Source organism: Physeter macrocephalus, chromosome 6 (genome assembly GCF_002837175.3).
Source record: "Physeter macrocephalus isolate SW-GA chromosome 6, ASM283717v5, whole genome shotgun sequence".
Classification (NCBI taxonomy): domain Eukaryota; kingdom Metazoa; phylum Chordata; class Mammalia; order Artiodactyla; family Physeteridae; genus Physeter; species Physeter macrocephalus.
The window spans coordinates 42839087-42857826 of record NC_041219.1 but is presented as its reverse complement, the minus strand read 5'-3'; the positions used below and the strand labels follow the sequence as shown (position 1 = coordinate 42857826).

Genomic DNA, 18740 nt, shown 5'->3' with positions numbered 1-18740 from the left:
TGAGACGGAGATCACGAAGAGACTGGCTGTTGACTGCAGAGCACCGTCGCTTGCCTTGGTGGTGGAATTCGCTGGATTGGGGGCAGCTGAGGTGGGCTGGGAGAAGTATTTGAAGGTGTTCCAACCGTTGTTTGATTCGAATAAATCTGCATAGGTAAGGGCAGTGCCAGAAGCAGCAGCCCCAGTCCGAGCCTGGCCCCCATAGCTCTGCCCAGGTCCACTCGGTCAGTGCACGGCATGCCTCACTGGATGTGGGGTCCGTGGAGGATCGCTGGCTCGGGGTGGACGCAGGCAAAGTCTCAACCAATTCTTTTAATAAGCTCCTTTTCTGCTTAATCAGCCAGTGTGTGTTTCTGTCACTTGCAGTGAAGATCCCAGACTAATAGGTACTCTAACCCCCATGGCAGGCACCAGGTGGAAGAGTTCCCCTGAAGGGGCAGTTTTCCCCACTTGCCAGGGAAGACACAGTGGGGACCAGAGGGCAGGGGAACTTAAGGCCGACCAGGGCTATGCTACTAGGCCAACCCCAGCTCAGGATCTTGTACCAAGGATGGCTGACATGAAGACAAAAGTAAGTCAGATGAAAGAGTGATATAGCTGGATATACACAGGTGACCTGGCATTACTTATTTATTTCTGTGTGTATGTATTTTTTTTTTTTTTTTTTTTTTGTGGTATGCAGGCCTCCCTCTGTTGTGGCCTCTCCCGTTGCAGAGCACAGGCTCCGGACGCGCAGGCCCAGCGGCCATGGCTCACGGGCCCAGCCGCTCCGCGGCATGTGGGATCCTCCCAGACCGGGGCGCGAACCCGGTTCCCCTGCATCGGCAGGCGGACGCGCAACCACTGCGCCACCAGGGAAGCCCCTATGTATTTTTATTGAGACAAAATTCACACAATATAAAATTAGCCTTTTTTTTTTTTTGTGGTACGCAGACCTCTCACTGTTGTGGCCTCTCCCGTTGCGGAGCACAGGCTCCGGACGCGCAGGCTCAGCGGCCACGGCTCAGGGGCCCAGCCGCTCCGCGGCATATGGGATCCTCCCGGACCGGGGCACGAACCCGTGTCCCCTGCATCGGCAGGCGGACTCTCAACCACTGTGCCACCAGGGAAGCCCCCAAAACATTTTTATCACCTCCAAAGTACACCTTGTAACCATTAAGCAATCACTCCCTGTGTTCCCCTCCTGCTAGTATCTAGCAATCGTTAGTCTGCATTCTTTCTCTATAGATGTATGTATTCTGGGTATTTCATATAAGTGGAATTGTACAGTATGTGACAGTTTGCGTCTGGCTTCTTTCACTAGGCATCATGTTTTTGAGGTTCATCCATGTTGTAGCACGTATCAGTCCTTCATGCCATTTTATGGTTGAAAAATATGGATAGATCACGTTTTTATTCATCCATTCATCAGTTGATGGACATCTGGGTTTTCTTCATATTTTGGCTATCGTGAATAGTGCTGCTAGCCAAGAAGAAGATGATGGGAGGGTAAGACTGTTGGAACAGCAGCATGAACCCAGTCCTTAGGCAATGACACAAATAGTATCTTCAGCCCGGAGCAGAGAACCTGACGGAGTCTGGGAGCATCCTAGTGGGGATGATCAAAGGACAAGGACAGATGCCAGGAGGGAGAGAAAGAGGTCTCAGTGGTAGCTGAGGAGTACCTGTAAGTCTCTGGGAGCTCTGAAGGAGAAATGGTAGGTCTGAAGGGGAAATTCCAGTCATTTGTGTCAGAGACCAGTATAGCATAGGAGTTAAAGGACAACTTTGGAGGCAAACAGCTGGGGTCTTGAATCCTGACTCACTCACCAGCCATGGAACATTGGGGCAATCATTTCATCTTTCTGGGTCTCAGTCCCTCTTTTGTAAATGGGGCTCATAACCATCCTTAGTTCACAAGATTGTCAGCATTAACTTAGATAATATAAGTAAAGCATAATACCGGACACCCGATAATCTCTTACTCTAAGGTAGTTATTACTCTTAGTATTAAGGTTAGTTAGTGTTATTGTGTCTCTATTTTTCTGTCCCACCCTGAAGCAGGTCCAGGATGTTAAAATGGTGTAATAGGTGTGGATCTACTTAGCCCATACACTTGGGAGTGCAAAAATATCTCTTCATTTTGCAATATCTGAGCTAGATTTCTTATCTCATTCGATTTGGGATTTTCCAGCTCTCCCCAGGATGGCAGCTAGCCATTGGAGGGGACTCACACTGAACCAAGTCCTAGGGAGGGGTGTCATCACCCGCCCCTTGCAGGCATCTGTCTGGTCTTCATTCATTGTATCAGTCAGGGTTCAACTGGAGAAACATGACCAGTAGGATATATTATGAGATTTATTTCAAGGAATTTGTTTATGCAATTGTGGGAGCTGGTAGGCAAATCCAGAATCTGTAGGGCAGGTTGTCAGAAAGGCTGGAACTCTCAAGCATGAGCTGAAACTGCTGTCCACAGGCAGAATTTCTTCAAGGGAGTTTCAGGTCTGCTCTTAAAGCTTTTCAATTGGGGCCACCAGGGAAGCCCCAATTAACTGCGGACCATAGCCTCCCCTAACTGACACATAAATCTGACCAAGAGCATCATCATTTCTAATCTTGCTGTCTTCCCCACCAGCCTCCTGGAGTGTCTCAGGCCAGTGGGCCTCCTCACAACCCAGCACAGTGTGGCCTACAGCGCCAGCTAGTCTGGATTTGAATCCACCTCCGCCATCAGTAGCTGTGGGACACTGGGCAAGTAACTTAACCTTCCCAAGCCTGACTGTGAAATGGGGATAATAATAGTATCTGCCTCATATGGTTGTTGTAAAGATCAAAGGGGCAAGAACATGTAAAAAGTGCTTAGAACAGTGGTGGACACTGAAGGTTCAGTAAATATTCTCTCCTCCTGCCCCCTCCTGCTGGATGCAGGAACTCGGGTCTTTCGGTGTGATTGAGATGGCTGCTCTCAGATCTCCAACCTTAAAAGGGGGCTGCAGATTTCCCTGCCCTGACCACACCTCAAGGTCAGCCCGGAGGCCTGTAGAAGAGACAGTTAAGCATGTGAGCAGCTCACCCTCAATCAGGTCCTGGCAGCGCGCGCCCCCCAGAGGAAATAGGGGGAACTGATTGGAAAAAATCGTTTGGGACCCTGGCCGCTTTGCTGTGGGACAGAGGGTAACACAAAGGGAAGACGTTTTCTTCTCCCTCTCACTTCAAAAGATACCTTTTGGAAGGTGCTTCCCGGGCTATCACGCGCTCTAAACAGAGTTGGAGCCCCAGCACATCTGTACACTGCGGGAGGGAGCTGGCAGCCGACCGCCTCTAGGGGGCGCTCCGCTCGCAGGCAGCGCGCGGCGCAGAACTCGGGCACGTATCCGTACCCCTGGAAAACCACGTTCTAGGAAGACGCTGCATTTCCTGTAGTGAAATGAGTGGGGACGTCGAGAGCTTGTGATTCAGGGTATTACCGTGGCCGTGATTTCATTTGCACTGCCAGCCGGGGTGGGGGGCGGGGTGGGGGTGGGGGACACCAGTCACGTGACCCTGTCTCGTTTCCCAACCGGGCTGTGAGTTTCTTGGAGCCAGGCTTGTTGGACCTCGGCGCCCACGCCCTCACTTTAGTCCCTCAAGAACCACGTCTTCAGATTTGATTGTGCCTGTCTCCCTTTTCCCTGATGTAGGCGGGAGCTTCATTTAGCCTCTAGAGACCACTCTGAGATGTCTGATTGGAAAGAAACCCTTCTGAGTCCGCAGGGTCTGATGGTTTAAAGGACTCTGCTGTTAAATTACCTGGGGATCACCGAGCCTGGCCATCACCGAGCCTGGCCTCTCTTAATTTACGTGGCAGTGACTGACACTGGCCAGAGCAGGCTGGAGGGATAGGAAAGGATCACGATTGAAAAGAGACACCTCTTGGGACTTTGTTAAAAATTTTTCCCCCTTTACCAACTCCCCAGCCAGGGTTTCCAGACATAGCTGGTGTCCTCAGACTCCAGCCCTGCCAGGGAGGTCAACAGGCAGCCCCTGTCCCCTGACCTTTACAGGTCTTTCAATGAGTTCATGAGAATCATGCATGCAAATCAGGCCTCAGAGGCCACCTCTATGCTTGAAGAGAGACAGGCCGGGGTCGGGGAAGGAGCCTGAGTTTTAGAAAGAAGCCAACCTGAAACCAGGGCTTCAATCTTGTTTCTGTTTATACCCATGACCCTGGTTAGTTTTTTGTTTGTTTGTTTGTGTTGGCCGTGCCACACAGCACGTGGGATTTTATTTGCCGCGCGGCTTGCAGGATCTTTGTTCCCCAACCAGGGGTTGAACCCGCGCCCTCCGCAGTGAGAGCATGGAGTCCTAACCCTTGGACCGCCAGGGAATTCCCCCTAATAAGTTTTTAAGTTCTATGAGTCTCAGTTTCCTCATCTGTAAAATAAACTGGTCTGGATTGGGGGAAATCAAGAGTCTATTTTGGAGCAAATTAAGCTTGATGCCGGTTAGACCTGTCAGCCAAGACTAAAAGGAATGTAGATGAAAGTGATGCTTGTTGAGGTAGGAGCAATGGTGGGGCAAGAGTGGGCAGATAATCAACATGTCCTGACATGTCTACTTCTGGAATGTTCCTTGCAAAAATCCTTTCCTCTCCTATCCCCATTGCCACACCTGATTCTCTCCTCATCACTTCTCACTTCCTGACTGGAGCACCTGCCTGCAACCTGGTTCCACTCTAGCCTGGCTTCCACACTGCTTTTAGAAGGATCTTTATAGAACAAAATCTCTCCTCTTGTTCCAATCTGCCAGTGACTTATCTTGGCGTGCAGCAATGTCCTCAGACTTTTTGGTCTCAGGTCCTCTTTACAGTCTTAAAAGTTGAGACCTCCAAAAAGCTTTCGTTTATGTGGGTTATATGGCTCAACAGTTACATACTAGAAATTAAAAGTGAGAATTTTTTATTTAATTAAATTAATTTATTTATTTATTTTCTGGCTGCATTGGCTCTTCAGTGCTGCACGCGGTCTTTCTCTAGCTGTGGCGAGCAGGGGCTACTCTTCGTTGTGGTGCACGGGCTTCTCATTGCGGTGGCTTCTCTTGTTGCAGAGCACAGGCTCTAGGCACACAGGCTTCAGTAGTTGTGGCTCGTGGGCTCTAGAGCACAGGCTCGGTAGTTGTGGCACACAGGCTTAGTTGCTCCACGGCATGTGGGATCTTCCCGGACCAGGGCTCGAACCCGTGTCCTCTGCATTGGCAGGCAGATTCTTAACCACTGCACCACCAGGGAAGCCCTTGTGTCATATTTTAGATTCCACATAATAGTGATATCATATGGTAGTTGTCTTTCTCTTTCTGACTTATTTCGCTTAGTATGATAATCTCTAGGTCCATCCATGTTGCTGCAAATGGCATTATTTCATTCTTTTTATGGCTGAGTAATATTCCATTATATATATGTACCACATCTTCTTTATCCATTCATCTGTCTATGGACATTTAGGTTGTTTCCATGTCTTGGCTATTGTAAATAGTGTTGCTATGAATATAGGGGTGCATGTATCTTTTCAAATTATAGTTTTGTCTGGGTAAATGCCCAGGAGTGGGTTTGCTGGATCATATGGTAACTCTATTTTTAGTTTTTTGAGGAACTTCCATACTGTTTTCCATAATGGCTGCACCAACTTACGTTCCCACCAACAGTGTAAGAGTCCCTTTCCTTTCTGGGGAGCTCCTATTCATTCTTCAAGGTCCAACTCAAATATCACCTCCTCTGTGAAGACTTCCCCCCTTCCTACAGCCTGTATCCACAGTACTTTGTACACACTTCATTTATAGAACTTAATACATTGTGGAGAGTCACAGGGCCTTACCAACAACACAGAAATCCCCAAACTGAAAACTGGACTTGATTTGTTAAATCATTTGCTTTTAAAACCTGTCCTGGATGGAAGTGAGGCTATTTATAGTCCTTTTCCCCGCCTATTTAATGTGACTATCAGCATGTTTCACTGCAGCAATATACAGCAATACAAAGCAACACCTTTGATTCCCAGGTGTTGCTGCAGGCCCCCCTGGGGTGCTAGGAGAATAATGATATATGCCCCATATCATCTTTCTAATCTCTGATAAATTCTGAAATCCAAGATCCATTGGACCCCTAGGGGTTTGGGGTGAGGGATTGTGGACTAGTATTACATTCCTGTGAGTATGTTTCTTCTGCTTAACTGATATCCATGAGGATTGTACCATGTCTTAAATACATCTGTATTCCCAGATTCCAGCAGAGTGTCTGATGTGTGGCCACACATGGCAAAGTCTGCAGAATAAGCTGAATTTATGAATTTTCCATAACTATGGGGAACTCCCACACTGAATTTTAAGGGGCAGATTGGATCTCAGATTTCTAGGGTAGTGTTCAGGTTACAATGAGAAATTGAATACGTGCCTCAAATTTTGCTCCTTCCTGAAACCTCACTAGAATTTCCAGAAGAGGGATTTTTGAAAAAAATAAAAAAGAAACCCACAATGTTGAGAAAACAGAAACTACAGCCACAAGAAGAGAAGGACAGTGGTAACTCATTGGGCAGGCCTGGGAGAGCCGAATCCAAAGCAGCCAAGGGGAGGGTGGAGCACAAAACTCATTGACACAGCAGAGTCAAACCAAGACAAAGAAACTGGCTGTACCAGGTTTCTCTGTGAGTGAAGGGGCGGGGGAAGGGGGTGGGGCTAAAAATAGGAAGGACTGGGGGGGTATCTGGGAGGCAATTAGATCCCAGGTACCCCCTCCCCCTACCCCCACCCCCCCAATTCCCGGCAGCTGATTTTCCCCCACTCTGGAAGAAGCCTGGAATATTATTCTCAGGAGAGGGTAAAGCACAGCTTTTCTGGATTGGGGGATGCCAGGCACAGCTGAGGATATGGGCGTTTTACAGAAAACAGGGATAAAGGAACCATATGCATTTTAATGCTGAATGTGGAAACAGCACACCTCCATGGCTCCAACCTTCACCCCTAAGCTTGGTTTCTAGAATTCTGAAACCAAACCCTTCCCTTCCGGGGAGGAGGTTGGAAAATGTCTAGCTTAAAGGAAAGACTTAAAAAACACTGACATACTGGATTTCCCAACACCTAGGCCCCCAGATCACCCTGCTGTGAAGGTCCAAGTGGACAGTCCCTCATGCACTCAAAGCTTAAAATTTTTTTTTTTTCTTAGTATTTCATTGTCAACAGACCTAAGAAATACCTCAAATCTGAGGAAAACCTTTAACATGGAAGAAAGAGACCAAAACAAACAGGATAAAAACAACCTGGAAGAAACAGACACTGTGCAGGGAGTTTTTAAAAACATATTTTGTTTTCAGAGAGATAAGAAAACATTTGTGTATCCCTGAACTGAAACAAAAACAGGATACCATCAGAAAACATTCCAAGATTTAGAAAGAGCTTTAGATATTAAAGATATGATCGTTGAAATTTTTTTTAAAAATCAATAAAAGCGTTGGAAAATCAAGTTAAGGAAACAACTTAGAAATTAGAGCAAAAAGACAGCTTGAAAACAGGAAAGAAACAAAAATGGAAGTCTAGACGAAGAGACCCAACATCAGAATAATAGGGGTTCCACGGGTTGCAAGGCAGAAATAGAGACACAGATGTAGAGAACTAATGTATGGACACCAAGGGGGGATAGAGATGGGGGAGGTGGGATGAAGTGGGAGATTGGGATTGACATCTATACACTAATATGTGTAAAATAGATACTAATAAGAACCTGCTGTATAAAAAATAAATAAATTTTTAAAAATTTTTTAAAGAATAATAGGGGTTCCAGAAGAAAGAGAACAGAGAAAATGGAGGGGAGGAAACCGTTCATGAAATACTCAAGAAATTCTGCAGAAAGCATATTTTCAAACTGAAAGGGACAAATGTTCATTATCATGGATGAAAAGACACGCAACTCAAGGCATGGTGCTGGAATTTCAGATCACTGGGATTAAAAGAAAAGAAGATTCTATGATCTTCCAGAGAGAAAAAGAAAACAGAATTACAGCAGCTTCAGACTTCTCATAGCAACACTGAGGGCTAGAGGGTGACCCAATACCTTCAGCAGTCTGAAGGAAAATAATCTTCAATCTAGAATTCTATTCTCAGTGAGGGTATCAGCCACATATGATGGTTTGACAAAAACATTTTCAAATAGCCAAGATCCCAAAATACTTTCCCATGCAGCCTTTCTCAGCAAGCTACTGGAGGCTAAGTTCTACCAAAAGAGTGTAAATCACTAAACAAAAAGATGTGGGTTCAGTAAACCAGAGATCTACGGTCATGCCCCAGACTCAGAGGGCAATCAGTTCAACCAGTCCAGAGGGAGTCCTGGGACTTAGCATGTAGACAGATACGTTTGGGGCATTATCCCCAAGATCCCAGCTGGAGGAAGAGAGCGCCCAGATCAGCGGAGCTCTGATTCTTTTCTAGATCTTGCCTTGACTGGGTGTTGGTGGAGTCCCTGCCCTGCCAATGGTGCCCTGCAGTTGTTTTAACTCCACATGTGTTCAGGTTTGACCCACTCCCGAGACCTAGAGTGAGGTCATGGAGCTGAAAAGCAAAAACAAAACAAAACAAAAAATGGAATAGCCCTCTCCCTGTGAATGTATTTCTGCCAGACTGCAGTGCATGGCTCACCCTACAGGCGCTTGCAGATGCCCTGATGTTACCCACTGACTTCCCTGGGAGCAGCTCTTGTAAACAACAGGAGCCACACTGTGATGCCTCACTTGGTCCAGTTCATTTTCTCCGGGAAGACTTCATCTATTAGCAGCAATATTGTTCTTTCCTTACAGTGGTTTGGGCTTGCTTCTTGGTTTTCCAAAATTAAACAATATATCAGTTATTGTATATATCCTATATCCTTATGCAGATGGTAACACTGGCAAAAAGTATGAAAGAATACTTAACTCAAAAATCAGAAGAATATATATATGTATAACTGAATCACTTTGCTGTACACCAGAAACTAACACAACCTTGTAAATCAACCATACTTCAATTTAAAAAAAAATCAGGATAGGGCTTGCCTTGGCGAGGAGAGTGATACTATTTTTGAGGGGCTCACAGTGGAATTTTAAAGGTACCCAAAGTACTCATTTCTTAATCAATTTCTTTAAATGATATGCACATAATTATAATCTTATATATTTATGATTCAATCCTCATTAAAGTTTCTAAATTTAGGATAAATGAAGGGATTTTAAATGGCAACTCAGAGATATCAAATGTTTGATTTGTTTCTCAGGCCAGTTTATATCACCCTATTTAACACCAGAAGCTGCCCCTTCCCATCCATCACCCCTTTCCTGCCTCAATCTCCTGCCCCTCCCTCCCATCCTCAGGCTCTTCCAGTTCCTCTTACCCTGCTCTACTTTTTCTTTCTTCCTTTTTTTTTTTTTTCTTGGTACTTATTGGCTTCTTACATCCTCTAGAATAGTGGATCTCAAAATTTTGGGTTCCAAGATTCATTTTATGCTCTTAAATATTATTGAAAACTTCAAAAAACTCTTATGTGGGTTGTATCTGTTGATATTTACCTTGTTTGAAATTAAAACTGAGAAATTTTCAAAACCCAAGAATCACAAGCACACGTTCTATAAGCTGTCAGACATCAGGTAGCCTCTGGAAGACTCCACTGTGCAGTCATGAGAAAATGAGCATGCAGAGGTAAATAACATTTGGTATTGTTATGAAAATATTTTTGACCTTGAGGACCCCCCTGAAAGGGCCTCAGGGGCCCCCAGGAGTGCCAGGGACTCTACTTTGAGAACCACTGTTTAGCACAAAGCCCAGCACAGAGTAGGACTACTCAAATGGGTACTTAGTGTCTGTTACACAGAACACCCTCTGTTAAGTGCTACTGGGGATACAAAGCTAGGAAGGACCCAATCCCTCTCCTTGAATCACATCCACCAGATGCCTTCTGGGCTTCTGATAGTAGAATATTTGCATTCAACCTAATTCTGTTTCTTGAGAAACCCTTTCAGGGCAGCAGTCCTGGGGTTAGTCCAAGAAGAGTCTACAGCCAGTGCACACGGTTAACCAGTCCGGAGGGCTTTATGACACATGTGCGTATTTCTCACAGAGACTGGTCACTGCATTAGAAATGGGGAGAGGTGAATACATGTGGCTTCTTCTGAGCCAAGCCAAAGGAAGCAGGGAGAAGAGGGATGACTCAGGCCTAAGAAGCACATGACCTTGGGTGGGTAACTTTCCAAATCAGTTTCTTCCTCTGATCATTGGAGCGCTGTGACTAGAGGCTAGTCCCTAGGCGATGCTTCCAGTGTTAACATTTTACGGTCATCCTAATGTCAAAGTAACATTTCTGGATCCTAAGCACTTAGTTATCAGTTGTCTCTCTGATTAGTGTGTGAACCCAGCTGAGCCACATGTGGAAATTAGCCTGCTTTGGAGATATTTGATCTCCTGCCCAGAAAGCCCCAGGGCTACTGGAGTCATTTGTGATAGTGGAGCAATAAAGTAAACAAACTGGATCCCATCACATGATGTAACAAAGAAAACTAAGCCCACCCTACATTTCATCTGGAATCCAGTTTTGGCTAAGCCAGGTGATGACAATTTAAGTCTCAGATGGACTCCGATGAGAAGAGCTGATCTGATTAATTCCCATAAAGTTTATTTTTTTTCATTTATTCATTCATTCAACAAATATTATTAAGCAGATATTATTTGTCATCTGTGAGATACTGAGAATACCCTTGTGAATAAAATGCATCTATAATGCACTTAAAATACACTCAAGAGCTCATTTGACTTTTCCAAATAATTAATTGCCAACATGTAAATATCTGGAGATTTCACAGAAAGAATCCAAACTTCCAGAATTCCATGAAAGTGAGTTTGCCATTGCCTTCCCTGCCAGGTCCCTGTGGACATTTGGGTCTGCTGCCCTTGATGTACAGCTAGAGGAGAAGTTAGACGGGTTAATAAGTGACCATGTGTTAGACTCACTGCAACTGTTGCCAAGTGCTAAGGGGACCCGCTTAGTGCATTTTCTGTGTGTACTGCACATCGCAAAAGGCTAGAGAGGGGGAGAGGGGGAGGGAGGGATTCCAGTTCCCTCAGTGCCCCTCGTCTAGGAAGGTGGCAAAGAGCTAGAGTAGAAGTCCAGTGCCCTGCCTGTGCCATGTGCTCCAGTGCCCTGGTGGAGTCTTTTTCTTTTTTTTGACGTGGACCATTTTTCAAGTCCTTATTGAAGTTGCAATTCATTTCACCTAAGTTGGGAGTGGGACCAGATTCCAGATTCCAAGCAGTGTTGAGAGAGGATAAGCTGAAACAGGTGGGGAAACGAGGAGGGGTTGGGAGGGAGATTAAGCTGGGAGCCCGCCCTCTCTGTGTTGATTCTTCAAAGCACAGGACTCTGGTGTGGCTTGCCTCTGATAATCATATACCTGCTGAAGGCGAGTGTTATTATTTATTAACCCCCTCCTAGTTACGTCTCCTCAAGCCAGTACTCCTTCTAGGGCCTTCTCTTATGCTGCTCTCTCTGCGTGGAATGCTCTTCCCCCATATCTTTCCATGGCTGGCACCTTCTTGTGATTTAGCTCTTGGCTTAAAAGTGACCCTCTTGGAAAAGCAGCCTTCTCTGGTCTCCCAGCAAAAACTAGCCACCCACTCTCCCTCAATCCCATCAGTCTGGTCTGATTCTCTGTGTAGCATTTACCACTATCTAACATTTCTATTGCTTATTTTCCCTCTCTCCTCACCAGAAAATAAGCCCTATGAGAGCAGAGACCAGGTCTGTCACCTTCACTGTCATATTCCCCGCGCCTATAACACAACAATCCCGCCACTGAACTGTGTCTAAGGCATGATGACAGCTGCATAGGGACAGTTGAGAAATCCTAAATTACAGGCTGGAAAGAAAGAGAGGCACCAAGATGTCTAAGGCCGAGACCAGCTGACACCAGCCGAGATAGCTACAAAGTCAAAGTGGTTTGACGAGAAGCCAGAAGCCTCCCCACGAGTGCTGGGGGAGCTGGCCCTCCTCCCTGAGCCTCGGTTTCCTCATCCACAAAGTGGGGATGATCATGGTACCGACCTCACATGGTTATTTTGAGACTTATATAGTGAGGCTCAATATGGAAAGTGCTTAGTATATAAAAGTTATTTTTATTTATTTATTTATTTATTTATTTATTTTGCGGTACGCGGGCCTCCCTCTGTTGTGGCCTCTCCCGTTGCGGAGCACAGGCTCCGGACGCGCAGGCTCAGCGGCCATGGCTCCCGGGCCCAGCCGCTCCGCGGCACGTGGGATCCTCCCAGACCGGGGCGCGAACCCGGTTCCCCTGCATCGGCAGGCGGACGCGCAACCACTGCGCCACCAGGGAAGCCCTATTTTTTTTTTTTTAATAAATAAATTCTCTCTTTGACGTCCTTTTTGGGATCATTTTTCTCCACACGTTTCAGGGAGCTATCTTGGCTTTTAGAGTGCTTAGTATGCTCAATACATACACTAATTCTCTTGGCAAGAATCTTGCCCTTAACTTGTTGACTATGGTGCCAACAGCATGCTGGGGAACATGGTGGAATTTTTGCCGTGGGAACATTTGGGGGAATTTTTGAACAGTGCCCATCCCTTGATCATCACCTTTCTTGTGGATTCACATGTATGTGACCAAGGAACAGCTCCATACTTTCTAAACGGCCTGGAGGACACAGAGGTGCCCCGTCTCTTTCTCTTTGTGTTGGTCATTTTGGTGAATTATTAGAAGATGGCAGTTCCAGCCAAAAGGAAGGTGTTAGTTACCGTGTAAGATTCATCTTGCCCTCACACTATTTTGTGCTGTGAATCTGAGTAGGCAGAAGAATAGCTGAGGAATGATGAGAGATTAGGACACAGGTCTTTGACAGGAGAAACTTCCATCCCTGTTGCAGTTGGGTTTCTTCAAAACAGACCCCAACCCAGGGATTTGGGTGCAGTGGTTAATTTGGGTTGTGATCCCAGGAAGCACAGTGGGGCAGGAAGACAGGGAAGGAAGAAAAGAGAGGAAAAGCTCCATTTATGACCCAGTTACCATTGTGGGCAACTGGAGCTCACACCCATTATGGATCCTCTGAGGATTGTGTAGAAATACCTTCCAACTGTACTACCAAGAGGTGAGGAAGATGGGGAATTTATACACCAACTTCTGTCCCTCCTTGGTTAATTGGTGCTTCTGGGAATTCTCCTGGGGCTCCTTCTGGAACACTTGGTTCCCTGGACCACATGGCTCCTGCAGCCAGAGAGAGCTCTTCTGGCATGTGTCCGAGTTAGGAAGCAGGTGACATGCATGGCATGTGTGGGCACTGTCTGCAGAACCCAAAGTGACTTCCACCGGAGGCCAAGGGGATATGCGTGTGGCAACAGCAGCAACTACTACTTTCTCCTCTGGCCTTGGGTGCAGGTTGGGAAAAGTGAATCCCCTGGGGGAAAGAGGGTAGTAGATTGGTATTATTTAAACATATTCATTGCCTCTCCCTTCAAGAGGATTAGACATCCCCACTCCACTGAGGGCAGCCGTGGCCATGTAACTTGCTTTGGCCAACGGAATAAGAGGAGAACATAGGTGGGTCCCTTCCATCATGTGGTCCACCACCGTCCCCCTTTTTCCCTCTGCCACAGACCAGTAATGACCAAGATATGGACCAGTCCATCAGCCTGGGTCCCAGAGTGAAGATGATATACGTATAGCCAACCCATAATGGATATATGAACAAGATATCCTAGTAATTCTAAGCCACTTGGAATTTGGAGGAGTTTGTTTCTGCCACATGTCTTAGCTAAAGCCGGCTGGACAGAGGGAGTGATTTATCTGATTAGTGATTTGGGAAGAAGAACTGGACACAGCTTGGCTCAGCAACTTCCTTACTCTTCAAATTTGCTTGAGTCTGAGAGGGTCAAGCCATGCAGTAAGGAGCCTGTCCCTGTTGGGGGCAGCTTGCGGCTTTCCAGCTATGCCAGTGGCTTGGTTGGTTGAGTCTGTCTAATTCAAGGGTGGAGGTTCACAGCACATCCTGGGTTTGGCTGCACACTCAAACCTAGTGTTTATCAGTAATAAAGGTTTTGATTTCTTCTCTATGTTTCTCTGAATCAGCTCCTGACTTGATAGGGAAGAGGTGCTATTTACTGAGCCCTTTCAAAGCTCAAAAGCCTTTCTGCATGATTCCAAGTCTCAGGGATAGAATATTTTTTTCTCCCAATGTGTCGGCTTCTGCCTGCCTCTCACTGTGGTACTTGCCGTTTTGTATGTTAACATCAATAATAAAGAGGAATTGTAACCTTACTTTTGTGTGTTTGTGAGCATGAAGACTGCAAAATTACAGGGAGTAAGCACTGTCTTAAGTCACAAAAGTGGGGATGAGGAAGGATGCTTGCCTTGTGGAAAATTATTTCCACCTCACCTTCTCACTATTCCCAACTTTTTTTTCCCTCTTCGTCTGTTTTTTTTACCTCTACCTCCTTTGCTCTTCCCTATAAAACTTAAAATAGTAAATGTCCCAGATTTAAAGAGAGTTGATAGGTTAATGGATTTCTCATTCACTCAATCATTACTTATTAAGCATCTCAGTATGCCAGGTTGTATGCCAGGGTGGTTGAAAGAAGGGATTTGAGATATCATTCTTTTACTGTGGTATTAAAAAAAATTTTTTTTATTGAAGTATAGTTGATTTACAATGTTTCATGTGTACAGCATAGTGGTTCATTTATATATATATTATACATATATAATATATACACTATATATAATATAGTATATATAAAATATACACTATGTAATATAATATATAGTATATAACATTCAGTATAGAATATATTATATATTATATATGCTATATATACCATATATGCTATATACTATACATTATATATGCAACATATATAACATACAATTTATATATATAATATATACATATACAATATGTATATAATATATATTATACTGTGTATTATATATAACATAATATATGATAATATACTATATATAATATATATATTCTTTTTCAGATTCTTTTCCATTATAAGTTATTACAAGATATTGAACATAGTTCCCTGTGCTATACAGTAGGTCCTTGTTATTAATCTATTTTATCAAGATATCATTCTGTTTTCTTTCCCATCACTTCTCCTTCAATGTCAAGCTTTGTATATTGTCCAAAGATAATACTTAATATTTTATTAGAATTGGTGTCATTTTAAGTACCTTCGATATCATAGATTTTAATCAAAATGGTCAAGATTCTGCTTCTCCACCACTGCCCTTTTTACACATTGATTATGAAGTAGAAAAATATTTAGTTATTTTGTTAGGCTAAGTAATGTAAGCTGCTGTAAAACACACACACACACATACACACACACGTAACTGAAAGTGGGGTCTGGCTGCTTGCTGCTCAAAAGCCAATAAAGAGGCCAGGTTGGTGGAAAAGAAAGTTTGCTTTATTTTGGATGCCAGCAACTGGGGATGGGTGGGGTGGGTGGGTGTGGACGTTTGTCTCAAGGCCGACTCACCGGCCCGCGTCCCCACACCCCCGTCCCTCCCCCCCGCCCCCTGCCCCTGACAATCAGGGGGCAAAAGCTTTTATAGACAGAGGGAGGGGCCTATATGCAGAAACAATACAGTCAGCTCTGATAGTCATCTTGAAATTGGTCATTGGTGGTCTGATCAGCATCATCTTGATTGTTTTAGGTACAGTTAATCTTCAGTTCCAGGTTCGGTTTGTTTCCATTTCTTTGAGGCCAATTCTCAGAATTGTGGCAGCTTGTGTCATGGCTACAGCCTGGTCATCATGTAGTTAACCTCTTCCACCTGGCAGGGGTTTCAGTATCTACAAGACAGCTCACAGGACATGGCTCAGAATATTGTCTACAGCCCTTAAGGAGGAACTAAAAGTCCTTGACTTTGCTTAGTGACTAAACTATTATTATTTGGTTTCCTTTGACTGTTTTCCTTTGTTTCTGCATTTTCCCACTTCTCTGATTAAACTTATTCTTTGGCTAAAGTTTTTCCACAGACCGGTGTGGGGGGTGGAGAAAGGACCATAGGGTCCTGCTCCATTCCACACAGACACAGACACACACACACACACACACACACACACACACACACACCTAAATAAACCTCAGTGTCTTAATATAATTAAGTTTCATTTCTGCTCACATCACAGTCTTTTGCAGCTCTCCTCCAATTGATGACTCAGGCATCCAGGCTCCTTTTCCTCTTATGATGTTATCTCTTTAGCTCATGGCCTCCACTGCTGCTGTGGAGGGGAAAGAGGACTACAGGATAGACAGGAATGTTTTCAGGGGCCAGGCTTGAAACTTCTACCCACATTCCATTGGCCAGAACATTGTCATATGTCCCCATCCTAACTGCAAAGGAGGCTGAGAACTGTATCTGTGTTCAGCGGACGATGAAACGGTGCAGACATTGTCTTTGCCACAGAAATATCAACTCATATTCTCTCTCCCCCCTCTCCCTGGAATCTTCCACTATTCCCACCCGCCCTTCCTTTCAGGAATAAAGCTGTTACAGTGGAAAGGAAAAGAGAAAGGAGAGTCAGGGCCAAGCTTTTGAATTTCAAAAGACTTTTGAAACATATAGCTTGTGAGAAAAGTCTCTGTGTTTTAAAAGCCTGGTCTTTTTAACTCCCAAAGTCTAAATCCTGCATGGCTCTGGTCATGAAATCTACACCCTGCAAAATCTAGAGATTTTTTCCAGGATTGGAATCAGCCAGGACCAGTCTTTTGCTTTCACCCAGGAGAGGCAAATGTGGCAAGGGTTGAGGAGAGAAAGAGGTGAGTCCAGAGATCAGAGCTGGAGCCTCATGTGGGTCTCTGAGGATCCCTGTCTCTTCCTAGATAGAGCCTCGGGAGGAGACAGGGAGAAACAGAGTGGTATCTGTGGTATCCTGCAGTATCTGGAAGGAGAGGAGGTCTGTGCCTCACCTCCTTTTCAGGGTTCCCCTCCAGCAAGGGTATGAGAAGTAGGGATGCTTCCTCTGTGTCTACACAGCAGGGGCCCAAGCTGGGGGGTGGGGGTGGGGTTTCCAATGCTCTTGACAGAGGTGTGAAGTTGATAGGACAGAGCCTTTCCTGGAGAAGCCCTGGGTAAGCTGCTCTCTGGGTGGATCAATAACTGAGGAGCAGGCAGGACAGCTCAGCGGAGGCCAGTCAGAGGGATATTGACATCCAGATAGTGACCCGGAGGAAGATACTTGAGCAGGTGCCGGATACGACGAAGACCTAATGTCTTGATGCAACAAAGGTCCAGGAGCTTACGCCCCAGGTGGAATGCAGGATCAAGATGGTTATGTTCTGTTTCAGAAAACAAAAAGTTATACTTTTTTTCCCCTCTACCCTATGAGATTTGTATCTTCCCAATTTAAAACACCCTAAAAAGTCTGCAAAGACAAGCTGAGGCATGGAAGGGACAGTGGGCTTGGAGTAGGGGGACGGGAATTGTCAGTAACCATTCTGTATGACCTTGAGCTTGTTGTTTCACCTCTCTGGATCTCAGTTTTCTCATCTGTAAAATGAGATGTAGTACCACCTGTTTGGCGGACATGTTGTGAGGATTAAATGTGAAAATGTCTCCTGCTTCAGGGTCTGGCATGTATTAGGGTCTCAGTGAATATCTGACCTTCCCTGCTTTTCTCATCTGAGGTCATTTCCAATTTTAAAACACCATAATTCTTTGCGGGAAAGATGCATACATCTGGCTATGTATACCAGGGCCTGGAAAATAAAATAAAATAAAATAAAATGTTTTCCCCACTCTGTAAGGAAGCAATAACAACCGAGAATGAGGCACAAAGCAGACAATGAAAAGCCAACTTGAGAGGAGGGCCGGGGTGGGGGTGGGTAGGGGGCAGGGTGAGGGCGGTGACGGCACTAAATGAAAAACAACCACTCAATACCCTGCTATCATCCTTCATCAAACTACAGAAATAGAAACCAGACAAACACATTATGTGAAGGGCAAAAGGGTTGGCAAGGTTCTGGCCTATAGGAAAAAGCCAGGTTCAATAATGCCACGAGGAGAGGGAGGTAGGGAAGTGAGGTCAAAGCCAATGGCCGGGTTCGTGTCTGGACGGCTGGTTTTACTGTCCTAATGAGGCTTAAACATCAGACATTCCTCCTTTACTGAACTCAGTTTCTCATTAGGCTCTGTATCTGCTCCTGGATCAGGCAGCCACATGGCAGGAGTGGTTTCCCCTTCATCCGGCTGATGAATTATCAAGGGTATTCTCCGTCTTTCTTTTTTGGGAAAAGAAAGCTTTGGAGTAGAAAATGCTCTCTTCTATTTATATCTACTCTTCTCTCTCTGATTAAAGAGATAATACATTTTTGGGGAAGGATTTCAGGCCTCGAGCACTCTGCCTCTATTTAGAAGAGTCTATGATTAAGATAGCATTTCCAAGAGGCTCTGCTCTGCTCTAGGTCTTTATCTGGTCTTCCAGGGGATGTGAGATGAAGGTCTGTGTTTTTGAATATCTTCAGGGTTGTTGGAATAGCCACATATTTTGTGTCAAGCTCTGTGCTCAGTGCTAGCTACACAGACATCAAGGAAGGGATTAAGAAAACACTCATGGGCTTCCCTGGTGGCGCAGTGGTTGCGCGTCCGCCTGTCGATGCAGGAGACACGTGTTCGTGCCCCGGTCTGGGAGGATCCCACATGCCGCGGAGCGGCCGGGCCCGTGAGCCATGGCCGCTGAGCCTGCGCGTCCGGAGCCTG

General features: G+C 45.3%; 1 protein-coding gene across 1 annotated transcript; it reads right to left on the bottom strand.

The window, feature by feature from the left end:
• On the bottom strand, window positions 1-239 carry LOC114486503 (signal transducer CD24-like; the record flags this gene model as incomplete). The annotated part of the gene is given in 2 exon segments (XM_028491465.1): window positions 1-95; window positions 98-239. Coding segments are annotated over 2 exon segments (237 nt in total), but the record flags the coding sequence as incomplete, so codon positions are not given.
• Window positions 240-18740: the final 18501 nt, after the last annotated feature.